The sequence below is a fragment of the Scyliorhinus canicula genome, chromosome 1 (genome assembly GCF_902713615.1).
Source record: "Scyliorhinus canicula chromosome 1, sScyCan1.1, whole genome shotgun sequence".
Taxonomy (NCBI): domain Eukaryota; kingdom Metazoa; phylum Chordata; class Chondrichthyes; order Carcharhiniformes; family Scyliorhinidae; genus Scyliorhinus; species Scyliorhinus canicula.
In genome coordinates this window covers 18,269,774-18,289,147 of record NC_052146.1, presented here as the reverse complement: position 1 = coordinate 18,289,147, position 19,374 = coordinate 18,269,774, and the positions used below count along the sequence as shown (strand labels likewise).

At 48.1% G+C, this 19,374-nt stretch overlaps 1 protein-coding gene across 1 annotated transcript; it reads left to right on the top strand.

Moving 5' to 3' along the window:
- Positions 1-3,686: 3,686 nt before the first annotated feature.
- crybb1 (crystallin, beta B1) lies at positions 3,687-12,995 on the top strand. The gene is made up of 6 exons (XM_038814175.1): positions 3,687-3,827; positions 4,510-4,712; positions 7,018-7,136; positions 8,647-8,779; positions 10,596-10,738; positions 12,621-12,995. Exons 2-6 carry the CDS (start codon positions 4,596-4,598, stop codon positions 12,793-12,795), a joined length of 687 nt encoding a protein of 228 aa, XP_038670103.1. The 5' UTR covers positions 3,687-3,827; positions 4,510-4,595; the 3' UTR covers positions 12,796-12,995.
- The last annotated feature ends 6,379 nt before the right edge of the window (positions 12,996-19,374 follow it).

The window sequence follows — 19,374 nt, the reverse complement described above, 5'->3', positions numbered from 1 at the left end:
CTACCTGTTTGCAGGGATCCATTAGGCCTTGTTCTGCTTCTTTGGCGCAGTCCCACCAGTGCCCACTAACGTGCTCTTGGCGCTGCCGGGACTGATGGAGCTGCTGGTGTATCCGATTGGCCAGCAGCTCCCAAGGGCGGGACTTCCCCCTCATCGAGGGGTCTCAGTCCCACGCTAGCCCTGTTTCGCCCAAGTTATGACCACAGTTGTGGGCTAGACCAGGTGGCTCCACATCGCCCTTGCCTCAGACTGGGGTGTCGAGGGCAGCACAGTAGCACAGTGGTTAGCATTGTTGCTACACAGCGCCAGGGTCCCAGGTTCAATTCCTGGCTCATTGAAGCCTACTCGTGACAATAAGCAATTTTCATTTCATTTTCAATCTGTCTGTGCGGAGTCTGCACGTTCTCCCTGTGTCTGCATGGGTTTCCTCCGGTTTCCTCCCACAAGTCCTGAAAGTCTTGTTGGGACAATTGGACATTCTGAATTCCCCCTCTGTGTACCCGAACAGGTGCCGGAATGTGGCGACTGGGGGCTTTTCACAGTAACTTTATTGTCGTGTTAATGTAAGCCTACTGGTGACACTAGTAAAGATTATTATTTGGCCTCCACATAATATTCAGCCCAAGTTCAGCATATTAGGCAGTCTGTTGGCATTAAAAGAAATGAAAGGGGCTGGTTTAGCTAACTGGGCTAAATCGCTGGCTTTTAAAGCAGACCAAGCAGGCCAGCAGCACGGTTCGATTCCCGTACCAGCCTCCCCGGACAGGCGCCGGAATGTGGCGACTAGGGGCTTTTCACAGTATCTTCATTGAAGCCTACGCTTCATTGAAGCGATTTTCAGGGGCTGGTTTAGCTCACTGGGCTAAATCGCTGGCTTTCCAAGCAGGCCAGCAGCACGGTTCGATTGCCGTACCAGCCTCCCCGGACAGGTGCCGGAATGTGGCGACTAGGGGCTTTTCACAGTAACTTCATTGAAGCCTACTCGTGACAATAAGCGATTTTCATTTCATTTTCAAATGCTTGACCTCAGATCATTCAAAAGTGCTTTAAAGCCGATGAAGTACTTCCCTGGAAGGAAGAACAGTTTGGATCAGTATTCTTATTTTCCCATTTTACCCTTTTTCCTCTCTGGGTTTTTGAAGTGTAGTCACTGTCACAATGTAGGCTACATGGCAGCTAATTTCTTCAGAGAAAATTCCCACAAACAGAAATGTGATGATGACCAGCTTGTCTGTTTATAGGTTGTGGATATTGGCCAGGGCACCAGGGAGAATTCTCCTGCTCTTCTTTAAAACATGGGAACTCACATCCAGGTGAGAGAGCAGTCTGTGGTTCAACTTCCAAAAAAATTACAATGCCAACAGTGCAGTTCTCCCTCGGTACATTTGCCCGCAATTGGAGTGGGACTTAAACCCAAAAGCTTCTGACTTAGAGGCCAGACTGCTATCAGCTTGGCCACTTCACTTAACAGTAATTCCAATTCTCATCCCGCACGCTCAGGCATACTTTCATCTGTTTCCATAGCTAATAATTCCAGGCACAGGTTGCTAGTCTGTCACCAGAGGCTTATAGAATTATAGAATCATAGAATTTGCAGTACAGAAGGAGGCCATTCGGCCCATCGAGTCTGCACCTACCCTTGGAACGAGCACCCTACCCAAGCCCACACCTCAACCCTATCCCCATAACCCAGTAACCCCACCCAACGTCTTTGGACATCAAGGATAATTTAGCGTGGCCAATCCACCTAACCTGAACATCTTTGGCTGTGGGTGGAAACCGGAGCACCCGGACACCGCCACGGGGAGAACGTGCAGACTCCGCGCAGACAGTGACCCAAGCCGGGAATCGAACCTGGGACTCGGGAGCTGCGAAGCAACAGTGCTAGCCGCTGTGCTACCGTGCTACCCTGCTTAAGGGGTGTCGCTCCACATCAAGCATGACGGACCGGGAATCTCTCCCATTCTTACGGCCGGCCATTGGCGTGTTGGAAGGATTTGTAGGTTAGCACTCAACCTGTTTGACCCCCTAATGAATGCACCTTCCGTGGTCATCAAGTACTGGGGTGGGACTCGAACCCAGAGCTTTTGGTTCAGAGGCAGGCGTGCTGCCCACTGCACCACAAGACCTCCTACACTTTACAGTAAGCTCTTTTGGAAAATATTAACATAAGCTGGGGTTTGTTTCCAGGTATCAGGTAAGACTTCCCCCCCCAGTTGCCTGAAATCTCCAACTTCCAATTCAGTGTTATCATCCTTCAGGATTATCCTGACTTCTATGTTCCTTCGCAGCCAGTAATGAGACACTTGAATGCATTAGTGAGCTAGTGTGGAATTGAGACATATGGGACCCAGACAGTAATGTGCTGAAAATAGCATCTACAGCTTCAATCCAAGTATTCCCACTCGAAGACCATTTACATCCTACAAAATGCAGCAAACTGGGCTGTCAAGGTGGATGAGGAACCCTTCCGGGTACGAGCATGAACTCGTAATTGAACCACTCAATGCTTGAGAAGACCTAACACTGCGCCTGTCTCAAGATATTCATTGTCAGCCCATCAATTCTATCCTTTCATTAATATGCTTCCTTCACTTTGCTGACTGAGACACAAATCGGAAAACACACATTTTACTTTCAATAAGTATTACACATGATTCAAAATGTATTATTATGATAGTCATTATTCTCCTCAACCACTCTTGCTCGTCCAATGTTAAATGTTCTTTAATGCTCTTTAATGTTCCTTCTCTCTTCTTGCACCTTCACCGTGTTGGAGTTCAGCATTGTGCCGTCTCCTACTCAAATTCCTTCTTTCCCTGAATGTTTAGTCTGTCGCATTTCTTTCATTCTTCATCTTTTCCTTCATCCTCCAATCTAATAGGTTTTAAAATCCCAAGTCTGGTTTTATCTGATCTTTGTTCCTCTCTGATGCTGATGCAATCAGTCGGTCACTGCCCTTCAACTTGCTTCTCAATTTAAAAAGAAATCTTTGGCGTTGGAAAGAAAGGCTTTGCATTCATGTAGCACCTTTCACAGCCTCAAGATGCCCTACAATGTCCGGCAGACAATTAAGACTTTTGTTTTTGAAGTGGGGGCCACCGTTGCGATACAGGAAAGGCAGCAGCCAATTTGTGCACAGCAAGCTCCCACTGACGGCAGTGTGATTGTGGCCAGGCTATTGGCTTTAGCGGTGTGGAATGTGTGATAAATATTGCTCAGGACACGTCTGTTCCTCCTCAAAACAATGCTTCATGGGATCTTTCATGTCTTCTGTGAGGGTGGACATGACCTTAGTTAAATGTCTCATCTGAAAGATGCCATCGCTGATAGAACAGCACTCCCTCAGAACGGCACTAGAGTGTCGAGCTAGATTTCGTCCCGAGTCTCTGTCGTGTCGAGTGGGGCTTGAACCTACAGCTTTCTGAGAGGTGGGAGGGTTACTGACTGAGACACAGCTGACACTGTATAGTTTGGAGATCAATGTATGTCGACGTGTGTTGTTTCCGTATTGTTGTCTGGTGAACAAAATTCACTTGTCAGTTGTTTTTACCTTTTTTTGTGTGATGTCAGGCAACATGTAAATCACCTCCAAACAAAGCAACGTGCTTGCTTCAGCTGATAGTCAATCGGTTCTATTCCACCTCAGTGCCTGGGAAAATACTTTGCTGCAATATGTGATGACCGCTGAGTTTGGACAGCAAAACTCTGATGAGCTGTCGAATCTATTGTCTCCGTTAGTTTGAGGGCTGTACTTGCCAGGGTATAAATTCTGCCCTGAATGTCAGTCAGACATCAGGTTCTGCCAGCGAGCACCAGACCCGCAGGTAAGAGAGATGGAGGGACTGAAAGAGGGAAAGAGGAGGGTAAGAGAAAAGGAGAGAATGTAAGTGAAAAAGTAGGATAAAAGGAGCATGATTAATGAAGCAGGCCTGAAGTGTCATGTGAACAAGGAGAAATACAGACTGAATATTAAAACAAAGTTTGATCGCGAGGCGTTTTTAATTTGAGAGACCGAGGCAGAGGACAAATTCTTCGGTACAGTTGAAAAGTGTAAGGGAGAGAAGATAAGATGAATTTGATAGTGTTTAGACAACGTTAGCTTGGTGTTTTTAAGACCTACAGGCTATATGAGCAAAGGTTTATGAGTGGTACAAAGAGTATTCAGTTTTTACATGTTATTTAGAGGTTAGACAATCCGAGGGGGAAAGTTGAGAAATGCTAATTAGAGTAAACAGGGATGAGACACGGTCAGGACACAAAAGAACAGAGAAAGCATGAGATTTCTTTGCTCCAAGTAGTTAGAACATAGTTCAACATAGCTGAGAAATCTAGAATGGAATAAACTTACTCAAGTGTGTGCTTTTCTGATTATAAATTGGGCGCGTAGTTTGCTCATTGGAAATGTAATTTCTAATAACTGCTAATCTGATAAATATTTGTAAATTGATGGATCTGATGGGTCACCTCTTTCTGATATAAGGGTAATGACATGTTATTTTAATTTAGTTTGTGTCTTTTGCTGTGGTCGGACTTTGAACGGGCATCTATCCCCTCTCTCGATCTCAACTACACATCATACCTGAAGGTACAGAATGTCTCAGACTACAAAGAGCAGCACTCTGGAAAAGGGCTCCCCAGCAGCTGGTGCCACCCCTGCTGCTGGCTCCAAGGGCCTTAAGACCAGAGAACCTGGAGTCGGCAACTTCAAGGTAAGTGTAACCGTACTTTATGCATTTGATGGGTTCGCTCCCCATCGTGCCCAAGAACAAAGAGGTTTTGGGAACTGCAAAAGGCCACAGGTTCCAACAAACTCATCCCTCTTCAATTCAATTTGATTCCTTAATACCGCATTCCTGAATCATATTCTAGTTCTATTCCCAGACATGATTATCGATTGGGTATATTTCAGTTGATTTTCCTATTCATTTGTTAGACATGAGACCCTGGGCGGGATTCTCTGACCCCCCGCCGGGTAGGTGAATCGCCGAGGGGGGCGGTGTGAATCCCGCCCCTGCCGTCCGCTGAATTCTCCGGCACCGGAGATTCGCCGGGGGCGGGAATCGCGCTGCGCCGGTCGGCGGCCGCTCGCATCGGACCCGCCCGCCGATTCTCCAGCCCGCGATGGGCCGACGTCCGCTGGTTCTTTGCCAGTCCCCCAGCGTCGCCAGATCAGACTAGGTCCCTTACTGGCGGGACCTGCCGGTGTGGGCGGGCTCCGGGGTCCTGGGGGGGGCACGGGGCAATCTGGCCCGCGATTGGGGTCCACTGATCCGCGGGCGGGCCTGTGCTGTGGGGGCACGCTTTTCCATGTCAGCCTCCCCGATGACCAGCGCAAAGGTAAACCCCCCCAACGCATGCGCGGGATGACGTCAGCAGCCACGCATGCGCGGACTCTCGACGGCCGGCGGAGTCCCTTTGACCCCGGCTGGCGGGGCGCCAAAGGCCTTCCACGCCAGCCGGCAGGGCGCAAACCACTCCAGTGCCGGCCTAGCCCCTGAATCTGCACCTCTGGGGGCGGGCTGACGCTGGAGTGATTCCCGCCACTCCGTCCCGTCAGGACCCCCCGCCCCGCAGGGTACGGGAGAATCCCGCCCCCTATGTCTGGATAAGACTTTTTTTACTGCTAACTTTGTAATTTCAACCTTTAAATTGGCGTCATAGCCTCCATCTGACCTGTAGGGATTCGATGTTTAACATTAAAAATTAGATTCTGTTCCTCTCCAGCATGCTAACCAACTCTTCAATCAGTTTGAACAAAACGTTAATTAGAGGTATGTGGGTTGTCACCTGCATTCCCCCTCCCCCCGCAACCCACCTACCCGTTCAAAACTCCAGGGTGTCATGGAGGTATCGGAAGATGGATAAGCCATTCGAATGCCCTATTTTCAGATCACTCTGCACCTCACCACAGCATCCGAAACAAGCACCCCCCCCCCCCCCCCCCCCCCCCCCCCCCCCCCCGCCAGCTCAGGTATAACACAGTCTGGTGCAAAGTAAAGTTCACTCAATCCGGTGGGCATTTTTTATCACATTGCCCTGAGTGAGATTATCAAGTTAGCTCTGTATCAGGGGCAGATGTTTGTAAATGGTATCATAGAGCGTCATAGAAATTTACAGCATGGAAACAGGCCCTTCAGCCCAGCTGATCAATGCTGTCCAGTTACTAAGCTAGTCCCAGTTGCCCATATCCCTCTACTCCCACCCTGCCCATGTAACTGCCTAACTGCTCTTTAAAAGACAAAATCATACCCGCCTCTGCCACAGCCTCTGGCAGCCTGTTCCAGATGCTCACCACCCTCTGTGTGAAAAAATTTCCCCTCTGGTCTCTTTTTTATCTCTCCCCTTAAACCTATGCCCTATAGTTCTAGACTCCTCTACCTTTAGAAAAGATGTCGACTATCGACCTTATCTATGACCCTCATTATTTGATTTGATTTGATTTATTATTGTCACATGTATTAGTATACAGTGAAAAGTATTGTTTCTTGCATGCTGTACAAACAATGCATACCGTACATAGGGAAGGAAGGAGAGACTGCAGAATATAATGTTACAGACTTCTATAAGATTATCCCTAAACCTCCTACGCTCCACGGCAAAAAGTCCCGGCCTATCCAGCCTCTCCTTATAACTCAGACCATCAAGTCCTGGTAGCATCCTCGTAAATCTCTTCTGCACTCTTTCTGGTTCAACATCCTTCCTGTAATGGTCCCACAAATGGTATTGGCTAAAGGCTTGAGACTGGGCCAAATTTAGGAACAGAGGAACTTTCATCTTTCCAGGACAATAGGTCAGCATCAAATTTATCACAGGAGCCCCTAACATACTTTGTAAAAGTATGTCCTCATTGTATAAACGTCAGTGTTGTAACAATAATAGCTTTGCACGCTGCTGATGATATTTTCAACCTCGGGGCATATGAAAAGATAGAAGCCTCAAAATAAGATTGGTCAGTCTCCAGAACAGGGCCTAGTTGGTTTCTTGATGCCTGACCGCCTTCTTCCTTTGCTGCAGATCTTCATTTATGAGCAGGAGAACTTCCAGGGTAGATTTGCGGAGTTTACCACTGAGTGCATGAACCTGTGCGATCGCAACTTCGATCGAGTGGGCAGTGTCCGTGTGGACTGTGGACCGTAAGTTTCTCTCAGAGGGTCGTGAGTCTTTGGGAATCTCTTCCTCGAAAAGTGATGGCAGGGGAGTTTTTGAATATTTTGAAAGCGGTTGATAGATCCTTGATAAGCAAGGGGGTGAAAGGTTATGGGGGGGGGGGCGAGGCTAGGCAGGAATGTGGAGTTGACGCTACAATCATATCAGATTTGTATGTTCGCATGCAACCTCAGAAGAACGAAAAACCTTGCTAGGGCAGCGATGAAAGGAGATGGGACACCTACTCAAGGCCATGTGGTTGTGGCCTTGAGATGTCGCCCGAACTCCCAAACCCAACAGGCACAGGTTTAGGATTGTTACCAGGTCAGCCCGGTGCTTATTCAAGTGGAGGAATGGGGTGCAATGGAAATGCATTTTGCGACCTCAGTGTGCAGCTCCTCAGAGTGAAAAGGCACACACTCAATCGCTTATTTAATCATTGCGTATGAAGGAGTTCCAACAGGAGCCATGGAATTTCCATGGAAACTGCTTAACATCTTGAAAAAGTGTATTTCACTGAGGCAGGGGCGGCACGGTAGCACAGTGGTTAGCACTGCTGCCTCACAGGATCAGGGACCCGGATTCAATCCAGTCTTGGGTGACTGTGTGGAGTTTGCACGTTCTCCCTGTGTCTGCGTGGGTTTCCTCCGGGTGCTCCGGTTTCTCCCACAGTCCAAAGATGTGCAGGTTAGGTGGATTGGCTGCACTAAACTTCCCCTTAGTGTCCAAAGATGTGCAGGTTAGGTGGGTAACAGGGATAAGACGGGGGACTGGGCCTAGGTAAGGAGCTTTTCAGAGAGTCGGTGCAGTCACAATGTCAGAGAGCCTCTTTCTGCACTGTCGGAATTCTAGCACACATTAGGAGTCTTGTGACTCCTTTTCAGATCACATTCCTGCCAGTGGCAGGTGTTGAGTTTAACTGGCTGGAGATGGCCTCTTGGTGGCAGACCAGCTGTCCAGACAGGCCTAGAGGTCACGAGTCTCTCCTTGCCTTCCTGGCTGGAGGCCACCCTATAGCGGGTTCCCTAACCCCAAACCCTCACAATGGGCCCAGCCGCAGAAATCCATGCTTATTTCAACTTTAGAAAAAAAGGTTGGAGGGAAGCAGTCTCCATTTTGAAGCACGCTCTCTCTCTCTCATTTTCTTTCCATGGTTTCCCACTGCTTCTTTCAAACTGGAAGCCCTCTGATTGGCCCTCGGGCTTCAAGAGGCTACCTGGCGGCTTCAGGTGGATGGCGAGCCCTCCCTTTGACCATTGGTTGACCATCCTGGGAAAAACCGCAAGGAGTAACTGCTTTAGTGCGGGCCTCTGACCCGGAGCTGAGCCTGATGGAGCAGTTCAGAGGTCGACAGGGAAACCCCAGCTTGTTGTCTCTGCTATTATCATCTATCTCTTTGATACAGGACAGCTGGGGTAAACTTCAGCGATGGCTACTTCTCGGAAAGTTGGACCCATTTCTTTCCACCGGCTGATACAATTCTGTTTTGTTTCCCAGCTGGGTTGCTTTTGAACAAGCTAATTTCCGTGGAGAGATGTTCATCCTGGAGAAGGGAGAGTATCCCCGTTGGGATTCCTGGTCCAACAGCTACAGGAGTGACCGCTTCATGTCCTTCCGTCCAGTCTGCATGGTAAGTTACTCAGACCTGGCTGAAGAAATTGGTGACTTACATTCGGCCAAAACGTGACTTACGGATTCTGCGACCGTGTGGACAGTGTCAGGGTTCCCAGTGACACTCGAGTAACTCCCGCGCCATTGGCTAAGGCAATCCATTTTATCAGTGCGAACACCATAGAGGCAAAAGGTAACTCGTCCTTGTGTCCCATACATAGAGACAATTATTGAACAGCCTTTCTGCAGGGAGGCATCACTAGCAGACTGCAGAGGATTTGTAGGTCCAGAGTCTCAAACTAGAGCTTCAAGGTGGTGGAGGGAAGCCCTGGCCACAGGAGTTGGAATCTGGCAATGATGACTGTCGAGTATTTAGACTCATCAATCTTACATGAAAGCTATTTTCATGGCAATATCCCTTCTTGTCATCAACTCTTGACTCTCCATAATGTTCATGCTCGTTCAAGGCTTAAGTTCTGCACTGAAAGTTGGGGAGGATTTTCAAATGTATATCTCGCAACCCTCGACCAAGTACAAGCAAAAGAAGCTTCTCATTTGATGAGACTTTTCCCTCACCTCCTCACTTGAGTCTCTTTCTCGTCCTTAACCTTTGTACATGAATGGCCATTGCTTTTGTCTTTTGCTTCCCCTAAGCCTCCATCTTCCTAAGCCTTGATGAGATGTTAGACTCAGGCTCCATCTGGCCCCTTGGGTGGATGCCAGTGATCCCACAACACTATCTGGAAAATGATCAGGAGGAACTATGTGCCCTGACCAATATTATTCCCTCAAACCAATCACAATAAATAGCCCCCCCCCCCCCCCCCGCTGGCATCTTCCGTTCCCGCCAAAGTCAAATGAGCTTTGAACGGTTCCCTGCGTTTTACGGCCTCGCCCCCAGTGTGACTGGGCAATAAAGCTCCACCCATATTATTGCTCATGATCACATTGCTGTTTGTGGGCGGGGGAATCCTCCAGCCCGAAGAAGACGATCCCCAGGAAGGACGGGCAAGCCATAGACATCAGCAGGATGGGACGATCCCTCCGGTGTCCAATGGCGGGCCCCCTCTGACGCCAGAGAACATTCCGGAAAATTCCACCTGGAAGGCAGTTTGAGACATCTGGTGGCCATGAAAAGCGCGAGTCTGGTTTTAATTCCTTGCATGCAGATTGCCTTTTAAATCAAGATTTGTCGCAATGTCTCATACAGTCCGAGGATATCAAAGTCACAGAATGGCAGAATAATACAGTGCAGAAGAAACCCTTCGGCCCATCGAGTCTGCACCGACGCCTGAAAGACCCCTGACCTGCCCACCTAATCCCACTTGCCAGCACTTGGCCCATAGCCTTGATGTGCCAAGTACTCATCCAAGGTACTTTTTAAAGGGCGTGAGGCATCCCGCCTCTACCTCCCTCCCAGGCAGCGCATTCCAGACCGACACCAGCTACTTGGTAAAAACGTTTTTCCTCAAATCCCCCCTCAATTTCCCACCCCTCACTTTGAACTTGTGTCCCCTCGTAACTGACCCTTCAACTAAGGGGAACAGCTGCTCCCTATCCACCCTGTCCGTGCCCCTCATGTCAGTCTCGGAATTCCTTATCGTCCAACCTACTTTTAAAACTCAAACCTGTTGCAGCATAATCGCTATCTCACCTGTCCGTCATTGGTGATGACCTATATTTTATTGCAATTCAAAACGAAAACCCTCACCGTCGAGATTTCTTGTTGAGCCAACATTTGATCGACACTCCCATATAATGAAGTAACGACAATGAAATGAAAAATGGCTTATTTTTAAATCCTCTAACCGTTTTTTTTTTAACCCGCCCAACAGGACAACCAGGAGCACAAAATCTGCCTGTTCGAACTTGCTGAATTCCAAGGCAACAAGATGGAGATCACCGAGGATGACATTCCCAGCCTGTGGGCTTATGGATTCTGTGACCGTGTGGGCAGCGTGAGGGTTCCCAGTGGCACGTGAGTACCTCAAACGCAGATCCCACAGGCAATTCATTTAATGAGTGCAAACACCCGAGAGAGAAAAGGCAGCGAGTCCTTGTGTACCACACCGAGGCAGCTGTTCAATAATGTTTCCGTGAACAGGCATTACGAGCAGACTGAAGAGGATTTGTGGCTCTGGTTTGTAGTTGGGCTCAAAGGTGAGCCTTCAGGGGAGGTGGAATCTGGAAAAGGTGGCCGCAGAATTTAAGATGTGGAGATGCCGGTGTTGGACTGGGGTGGAGCACAGTAAGAAGTCTTACAACAGCAGGTTAAAGTCCAACAGGTTTGTTTCAAACACAAGCTTTCGGAGCACTGCTCCTTCCTCAGGTGAATGTACAGTACAGAATGTACTGTACAGAATTTAAGCCATTCAATTTGAAACAAACAAGCAAAGCAATTGTCATACCCTGAAACACAAGCGTAAGTTCAAGTCAGGCATGGTACGTTACTCAGACATGGCTGAAATAATTGGTGACTTACATTATGCCAGAACATAACTTATGGATTCTGTCACCATGTGGACAGTGGCACGTGAGTAATTCCTGCACAAGTCTCATTAATCTTACGTAAAAGTTATTTTCACAACAATTGTCATCAACTCTTAACCCTCCATAATCTTCATGCTAGTTCAAGTCTTTGGTTCTGCACTGAAAGATGGGGAGGATTTTCGAATATATATCTTGCAACCCTCAACCATTTTCCAGACTTGTATTCTACGGCATTTTAAGTGCTTATCTAAATACTGTTTAAATGTTGTGAGGGTTCCCGCCTCTCCGACCCCTTCATGGATACAAAAAACAGAGAACATAGAAAATAGAAGCAGAAGGAGGCCATTCAGCCCTTCGAGCCTACTTCGCTATTCATTATGATGATGCCAGGTCATCAAGTTCAATACCCTGATCCCACCTTTGCCCCACATCCCTTTAGCCCCAAGAGCTGGATCTAATTCCTTCTTGAAATTACACAATGTTTTTGCCTCAACTACTTTCTGTGGAAGTGAATTCCACCGATTCACCACTCTCTGGGTGAAGAAATTTCTCCTCACCTCAGTCCTAAAAGGCTTACCCCTTATCCTCAAACTATGACCCCCTAGTTCTGGACTCCCCCCACCATCGGAAACATTCTTTCTGAATCTACCCTGTCTAATCCTGTTAGAATTTTGTAAGTTTATATGAGACCCCCTGTCACTGTTCTAAACTCCAATGAACATAACCCTAACCGACTTGGTCTCTCCTCATGTAACAGACGGCGAGTTCCAGATTCCAACCACCTTCTGGGTGTGTGCTGAGTTGTCTTGTAGTAAGCGTCTGAAGCCACTCCTGGTTACCATGTGTTGTTCCTTGTGTCTTAATAAAGCTCGTAGTCTCAAAGTTGGAGAAGATGCTTTATTGTGAATTCGTTCTCTCTTCAGAGCTTAACTTACGGCTACCTCAAATGCTGCCTGCCTGTGTGTCTGTGTCCTGCTCCCAGTTCTGCCTTCCGTGAAGTGTGTCGTCACTTCCTGTCCCTGTGTATATATATAGCTCTCCCGTGCTCCCTCTAGTGCTTGCTCAGTGGTATTGCATCTACTCAGATCTACATTCACCACAGGGTGAAAACGATTTTCCTCACATCCCCTCTGAACCTCCTGCCCTTCACCTTAAACTTGCTGTAAGCAACACTGCTTTAGATGGGGGGGGCAGTCAATTTACCAACTACTGCCTCTGAGGGTGGATGGGGGGGGGGTGGGGTTGTCAGACTACACCCCCCCCCCCCCAGCTAACTTCAGGGGGACATTTGAACTGCTGAGAGGGGGCGGTGTGATTTGGAGGTGTGACTGACACCCGGACCGTGACATCTTTGTTACTTCTTCTTGCAGTTGGGTTGGCTACCAATATCCTGGATACAGGGGATACCAGTACTTGTTTGAGATGGGCGATTACAAACACTGGAATGATTGGTGCGCCCAGCAGCCCCAGATGCAGTCCATCCGTCGCCTCAGAGATATGCAGTGGCATCAGAAAGGCTGCTTCCAGTTCGCCGCCACTAAGTGAGGAAATACTGACTCAAGCTCCGCTGGCCGATGGAGAAGCCAATGCAGCCCACTCATTTGACGGAAGTATTCGTGGTGAAGGCTCCAATTATTATTTTTAACTCATTCTGGTCAGCTAATTTCTCTGCACTTTACAATGTAAAGCAGATATTTCAGAATCCAAAATATACTTTATGATGCAAATAAAGAAATTGGATAAAAGCTAGCGGTCTCAGTGTGGTTCATGATGTGTTTCGAGCAGTTCTTGAGGAGATACCTTCCCTTCAGTTAACTGTTGTCCTGCTGGGATTGGGTTCAAAAGAACATAAAACCGTTAAGAATTAGGAGCAGGAATAGGCTACCAGCCGATTCAACAAAGGTTGGTCTCTTACCACACTCCCCATGTCCCTTGATTCCTTGAGAGCTCCCAAATGTATCGACCTCCACCTCGAAGGTACTCAATGATGGAGAATCCACAGTCCTTTGTGGTCAGGAATCCCAACGATCCACAACCCTCAAAGTGATCAAATTTCCCCTCGTCTTTGTTCTAAATGATCGACCACGTACTCTGAGGCTATTTCCCCCGTGCTCAATGAGTGGAGGCAGCTCACGCATGGCGCCATCCTTCAATTATAAGCTCAATGGTGAGTGTTGACAAGGTAGTTGCCGACATTGGAAGTGATCCCAGGACTGCTTACACACACATACTTAACAGCAAGGTCTACCTGGATAGCAGTGCAAAAACCACTTGGCCTCTCTCCCTCCCTCCAAGTGTTGCTCGCCATCCATTGTGTCACAACTGCCACTCAGCAAGGAGCTGGAAACGAAACACTTCAGCGAGTTAAATTTGATTGTCCAACAGAGCATTCAATTTAACCTTTCACAGTCCCAAGCCGACTCCAATCAGCCAGACGAGCATGTTCTTGTCAATTTTAAGGCTGTCTCCAACTTAGCTCTGTGCCCTGTGGGTAGCAACCTTACATCTGAGTCAGGAAAGGTGTAGGTCAAGCCTCCCTCTGGACACTTGAGCACGCGCTTTATGCTGATACTTTAACGCAGCGCTGAGTGAGTGTAGCAATGTTGGAAGAGGTGTCGTTTGGCTAAACTGAGGCCCTGTCTGTGCTTCCACACGGGATCCCATGGCGTGATTTCAAAGGGCAGCAGGATGATTTACTTCAGTGTTATTTGTGTAAAAATTAAAAAAAGGACAGTCAGAGTAAATAATAAAAATTAAATTACAGCACAGGAATGTCCTCTGAAGTCTGTCAGGCCAGTGCCAAAGAGTAGGAATGCTTGCCTTCATTGGACTGGGCAACGAGTATAAAAACTGGCAAGTCATGCTGCAGTTGTATAGAACCTTGGTAAGGAAGCACGAGGAATATTGCGCACAATTCTGGCAGCCACACTACCAGAAGGATGTGGAGGCTTTGGAGAGGGTGCAGAGGAGGTTTACCAGGATGTTGCCTGGTCTGGAGGGTGTTAGCTATGCAGAGAGGCTGAATAGATTCGGACTGTTTTCATTAGAACGACGGAGGTTGAGGGCTGACCTGATAGAGGTCTGCAAGATTATGAGGGGCATGGATAGAGTGGATGGGCAGGCACTCTTTCCCAGGGTGGAGGGATCAGTCACCAGGAGGCATAGGTTTAAGATCAAAGGGACAAAACTTAGAGGAGATGTGCGAGGCAGGTGTTTTACACAGAGGGTGGTGAGTGCCTGGAACACGTTGCCAGGGGAGGTTGTGGAAGCAGATACATTAACGGCGTTCAAAAGGCATTGCAACAAATACATGGATAGGATGAGTATAGAGGGATACGGCACAAGGAAGTGCTGAGGGTTTTGGGAAAGGGTGGCATCATGACCGGTACAGGCTTGGAGGGCCGAAGGGCCTGTTCCTGTGCTGTATTGTTCTTTGTTAACTGCTGACTCTTTGAAATATCTATTTAATTCTCATGTAGCTTTCTTAACACTCTTGAGGCACCCTCAATTACGACGCGAGAGCGAGGTCGGTAATCAAAAGGCTTTAATCTACAGAGAACTGAACAGCATCCGAGAGAAGTGTGCTCACCACATGGAGCCTTATCCTATATACCGTTTCCTGGGGGCGTAGCCAGAGGCAGAGTCCCCCAGGGTTCCAAGCCTCTTAAAGGGGTAAGGTATTAAAGGTCAGGTACCGTTTACGGCAGTTATTAATACCGTTCATCACAACTCTGGTTGGGATTGTCAGAGGGCCAAGTGGTCAGGACCTAGAGGTTGTTGTCGTGGGATCTCGATGCCGCTGGGACAGCTTTGAATTTTCAAGGAGTCGGGAATGGGAAGAAGCGGCTAACACACTCGACACCAATTGAAGACCCCATCATCTCTTTGAGCAGCCTGTTAAGGGACCTCTGAGCTTTGACAAAGGGTCATCTGGGCTCAAAACATTAGCTCTTTTCTCTCCCTACCGATACTGCCAGACCTGCTGAGATTTTCCAGCATTTTCTCTTTGTTAAGGGACCTGTTTGGAACAGAATGCAATTTTCAAATTTATTTCTGGCACACCCGACCACTCTTGGGCACATCAGAGCCAGCTGTTAGGTTTGCCATGTGGCCTGAATAGCTTTCCTCACAAATTTCTTTGAGGATGATCTGCAGGATTAACCTACGCAACACAAATGGTGGTCCTTACTTTGTCGTTCAAGACTGCTGTCGTCTCGTTGTTTCCATTGTCTCCTGACATTCCCAGGAGGTGCCTGCGAAGTTCGGCATGGCAATGACAGTCCCCAATATGGTGGCTGCCTGCTTTTACTGCCCGCGCCAGGCAGGCAGCTCCAGCCTCCTGAAGACACCCTGCACTTCTGATTGGTTGCCGAGCTCACCAAGTAGGCCAATCAAAAATCATGCCACGAGAGCAACGCTGCCGTGGAGTCGAAACCTGGAATACATCTGTGTGTTGGACCCCCTCACTCTGCGTTCAAAATTGGGCCCGCTCTGTCTTTACAGTACAGTATTCCATTTGCTTAAAGCGGTCAAATCTGAACTATCTAGGCTTATCTAAGTTTTAACCAATTTTCTCTGGTTCTGGAGCTCGTGGCAATCTCTCTGGGTTCAATTCCCAGAGGAATCATGAATGTAAGCTCTGTCCTGGGATATCATTTTCCCAGAGTAAGCCAATCCTAAAGTTCTGTAACCCATCCACACAGCTCAGATGCCGAACACAAAGAATCAGGAAGATGGCCTCATGGCATGCCATCTGGCAACTTGGCAGCAGGGGGCATCACAGTCAAACTGATAAAGCCCATTCAGGCATTGAGGCTCACTCATGAGGAATCATCATTTGACTCAGATACTGAGCCAAACGCCCATGGAACCACCCTCAAAAAGAGTTAATATCTTTGGTGAAAGGAGGGAGAGAAATTTTAGACTTGATGGGGTTGGGGAAAGGTGTGTGTGTGTGAATCATGCTCACTGAGTCTCCAGAAAGAACAATGATTGCAGCTTCACCACAGATGTAATCGTGCATACCCGACAGTTTCTTCCAAGGAAACCACTTGAATCTTGTCAAGAGAGAATAAAACCACAAGGTGTCTGACCTGCCTTGTGTCAACATGACTGCCACAGATACTGGTTCAACATGGCTACACCCTTGAGGAAAATGTCAGCGGTGGAGAAGCAGCTGACACAGAGCAGTGCGATGGTGGGGAGGGACTTATGCAACCTATTCAATCTGCTGCTGCTGTCTGACTCTCTCACTGCAAGTTCCAGCTTAAAGCCTCACCACCTCCGCAGGCTGACTGACTGAGCTTCAGGAGGAAGGAATGGGGGCCATTTTGACATTGCACGCTCATGTAAAACGAGGATCGTGAGTTGGATGTCTTGGCCGCGACCCAATGGCCTTGCTGTACCTGAAAAGCAGCTCGCCTTGGCACAGCGTGGCTGATAACAGCTAGGAGACCTTGCTCCTGGGATCGACCTGGCTCGCAAAGCCTCACGAGATCCAACGCGATCTTGCGAGACGTTGCGATGTGAGTCCAGACCATTGTGGGTGGGATCACTATTTGGCAAATCTGCATATTAAAGCAGTCGCACTTCAATGTGCAGATTCCTGAGGTACCTAAGACGTGGGCTCAATCTTGCTCACCTTGGGGACCTTGGGCAAGAACTGTTCAGTACTGGTCCCCACAAACCGGGACAAGGTGGAACGGCACTGGTGGGGGACTCCCAGGGGATTGGAGGCCCCCAGGTGCATGCCCTCTGGACAGGGTTGTACCTGGCACTGCTAGTGCCACTTGGGCACCCTGGTACTGCCAGCTGGCACCCTGGAAGTGCCACTGGGTATCGGCCTGGCACTGCCAAGGTGCCCATGTGGCACTGCCCGAAGGTGGGGCAAAGTCAGGGTCCCAGGTTGGCTGTGCCAAGCTGGTACTTTGTGCATTGTTGTGATTGGGCCGGGCGTGCCCTGCATGGATATTGTAGGGGATGGGGCTGGGGACCTGTTTGGGGCTGGGGGGGGGGGGGGGGTGTCGGGGGTCACTTTGAGGGCCTCAGAGATCAGGGTGTCATTTGAAAATGGCGTCCTGATCTCGCTGGCGAGCAGAACTCCTCAGTGTACAAAACGGGGCAATGTGCGGCTTTGGTCATGCATTCCCTGTTGAGGCCCCCTATCAAATGTGCTGCGAGCACCAGGAAACAGGTGGCTAAACGCGCTGGCTAGGGGACTTTGTTCCCATTTAGTTAAATCATGCCCCTCGTTTAACATTGCCACTGAAGCCAAGTGGATATAAAAATGGGGAGAGATGTAAAACAAGCTGGTGACTCACAACAGGCAGGTTTAAGTCCACACAAATCATCAGAATGATCCCCAAATTACATTGGAAATTCAAAAGCTGTAGTAGAGTGCATACAAAATTGCGTCTAATTTGAACAAGGTAAGTTCCCACAAAAGGGATGAGACAAAATGACAGGTTAATCTGTTTTTCCGGTGTGGTCAGTTGAAACAGGAATGTTGACAGGAACAGTCACACTTCTCAATGCTCTGGTTAAAATGGTATCAGGGATTTTTAGATCCACTGGCAGGCAGATAGCAATTCGGTTCAGCACCTTACCAGTTAAGGTGCAATTTCCTCAGTATTTACATTGACTAGATATGGTCAAGTCCTGTGTTATGGGCCAGGACTTAGAAACTCCAAAGTATATTATGAAGTCCACCTGACCTACAACCTTTATGTTGAATTTGGCTAGGATGAGCACAATAGCCTTCACTTCAGGTGTGAGACAACATTCTTCCTAGGCACTATAATCAAAATAAGCTTTATTCTAAGAACTTAGTTAACATTTACATAAACACACAGCAAGAATTTTTATCAATTACAAACATAAAGATACCCCACAGCTACAGTAATCTATGTATAACACTTAATGAATTCCCCCTTAACTGTTCCAATTCAAAAACAAAATCCCATAATCCAAAAAACCCTTTTCAAGGGTATAGCCCAGCACTCTGCATTCTCACCTGAATAAGACTGGCTTTTCCTGAGATTCTGACCCCGTCTCACCAGCAGGTTTAAACCCTTCTGGAAAGCAAACTATATATTTTAAGTTCCCATAGCAGGTAGCTATAATCAATGCATTTTTACTGGAAGAGATATTTAAAATGAAAACAGAGAGAGTCAGGCCAAGACACTTATTTTCTCTGTCTGTAGTCCGCAGCAGTCAAATCTGAAAGCGAAAGTAAAACAAGCCTCACAGCCACAGCCCAGCTCCACCCACAAAATGACATCACCGAAGCCATGTGATAAGACAAAAACCTTTCTTAAAGGGCACTCCCGTGACACCTGGAATTAAAGGTTTCTGACACAGAGGCAAGTGTTTCTCAATGGAGTCAACAGCAACAAATACTTTGCATTTATATAGGACCTGTCACGTAGTAAAACTCCCCAAAGCGACGCACGGGACTGTTAGCAAACTGAATATGACGTGGAGCCACATTTTAAGCAGAGCACCAATGGCTTGGCGGGTTTCAAAGAGCCTCTTAAAGGAGAAAAGGGAGTGACAAAGATCGAGGGAGATAGATTTAGGGAGGGAATTCCTGCGGCCTAGACAACTGCAGGCACTGCCACCAGGGGTGGATGATTAGGATTGGGGATGCTCAGGCGGCCAGACTTAACAGAGCACAGACACCTTGGCGTGTTGTCGGGCTGGAGGAGGTTACAGAGATAGACTGTGGTGAGGCTATGGAGGGACTTGAAAATGGGAGTGAGAATTTAAAAGTCGAGGTGCTGCAGAACTGGAACATAATGTAGGTGAGCGAGCACAGGGGTGATAATGGGCGATCGGGTGTGAGTCAGAATTTACGCAGCAGTTTTGGGTGAGGTCATGTTTATGGCTAGGAAGTGAGAGACCGGGCAGGAATGGGTTGGAACCATCAGTAAGGAAGGTGTGCAGGAGGGATTCAGCAGAGGCAGGGGTGGCCGGGTCAATGTTACTGAGATGAAAGTAGATGGTCCTTCTTGGCGATGGAGCAGATATGTGGTCGAAGCTCACAATCGAGTCCAATATTACAAGTGTTGAAAACAACTGTGCCGATGCCAAATGGGACATCGGATTCTGGCTCCTGACTTCCCT

Bases quoted from the DNA above. Each gene is read 5' to 3' on its own strand.
- crybb1 (XM_038814175.1), top strand. From the start codon at position 4,596: ATGTCTCAGACTACAAAGAGCAGCACTCTGGAAAAGGGCTCCCCAGCA. The intron at 4,713-7,017 runs GTAAGTGTAACC...CCTTTGCTGCAG, and splicing joins CTGGAGTCGGCAACTTCAAG to ATCTTCATTTATGAGCAGGA. The intron at 8,780-10,595 runs GTAAGTTACTCA...CCCGCCCAACAG, and splicing joins CCTTCCGTCCAGTCTGCATG to GACAACCAGGAGCACAAAAT.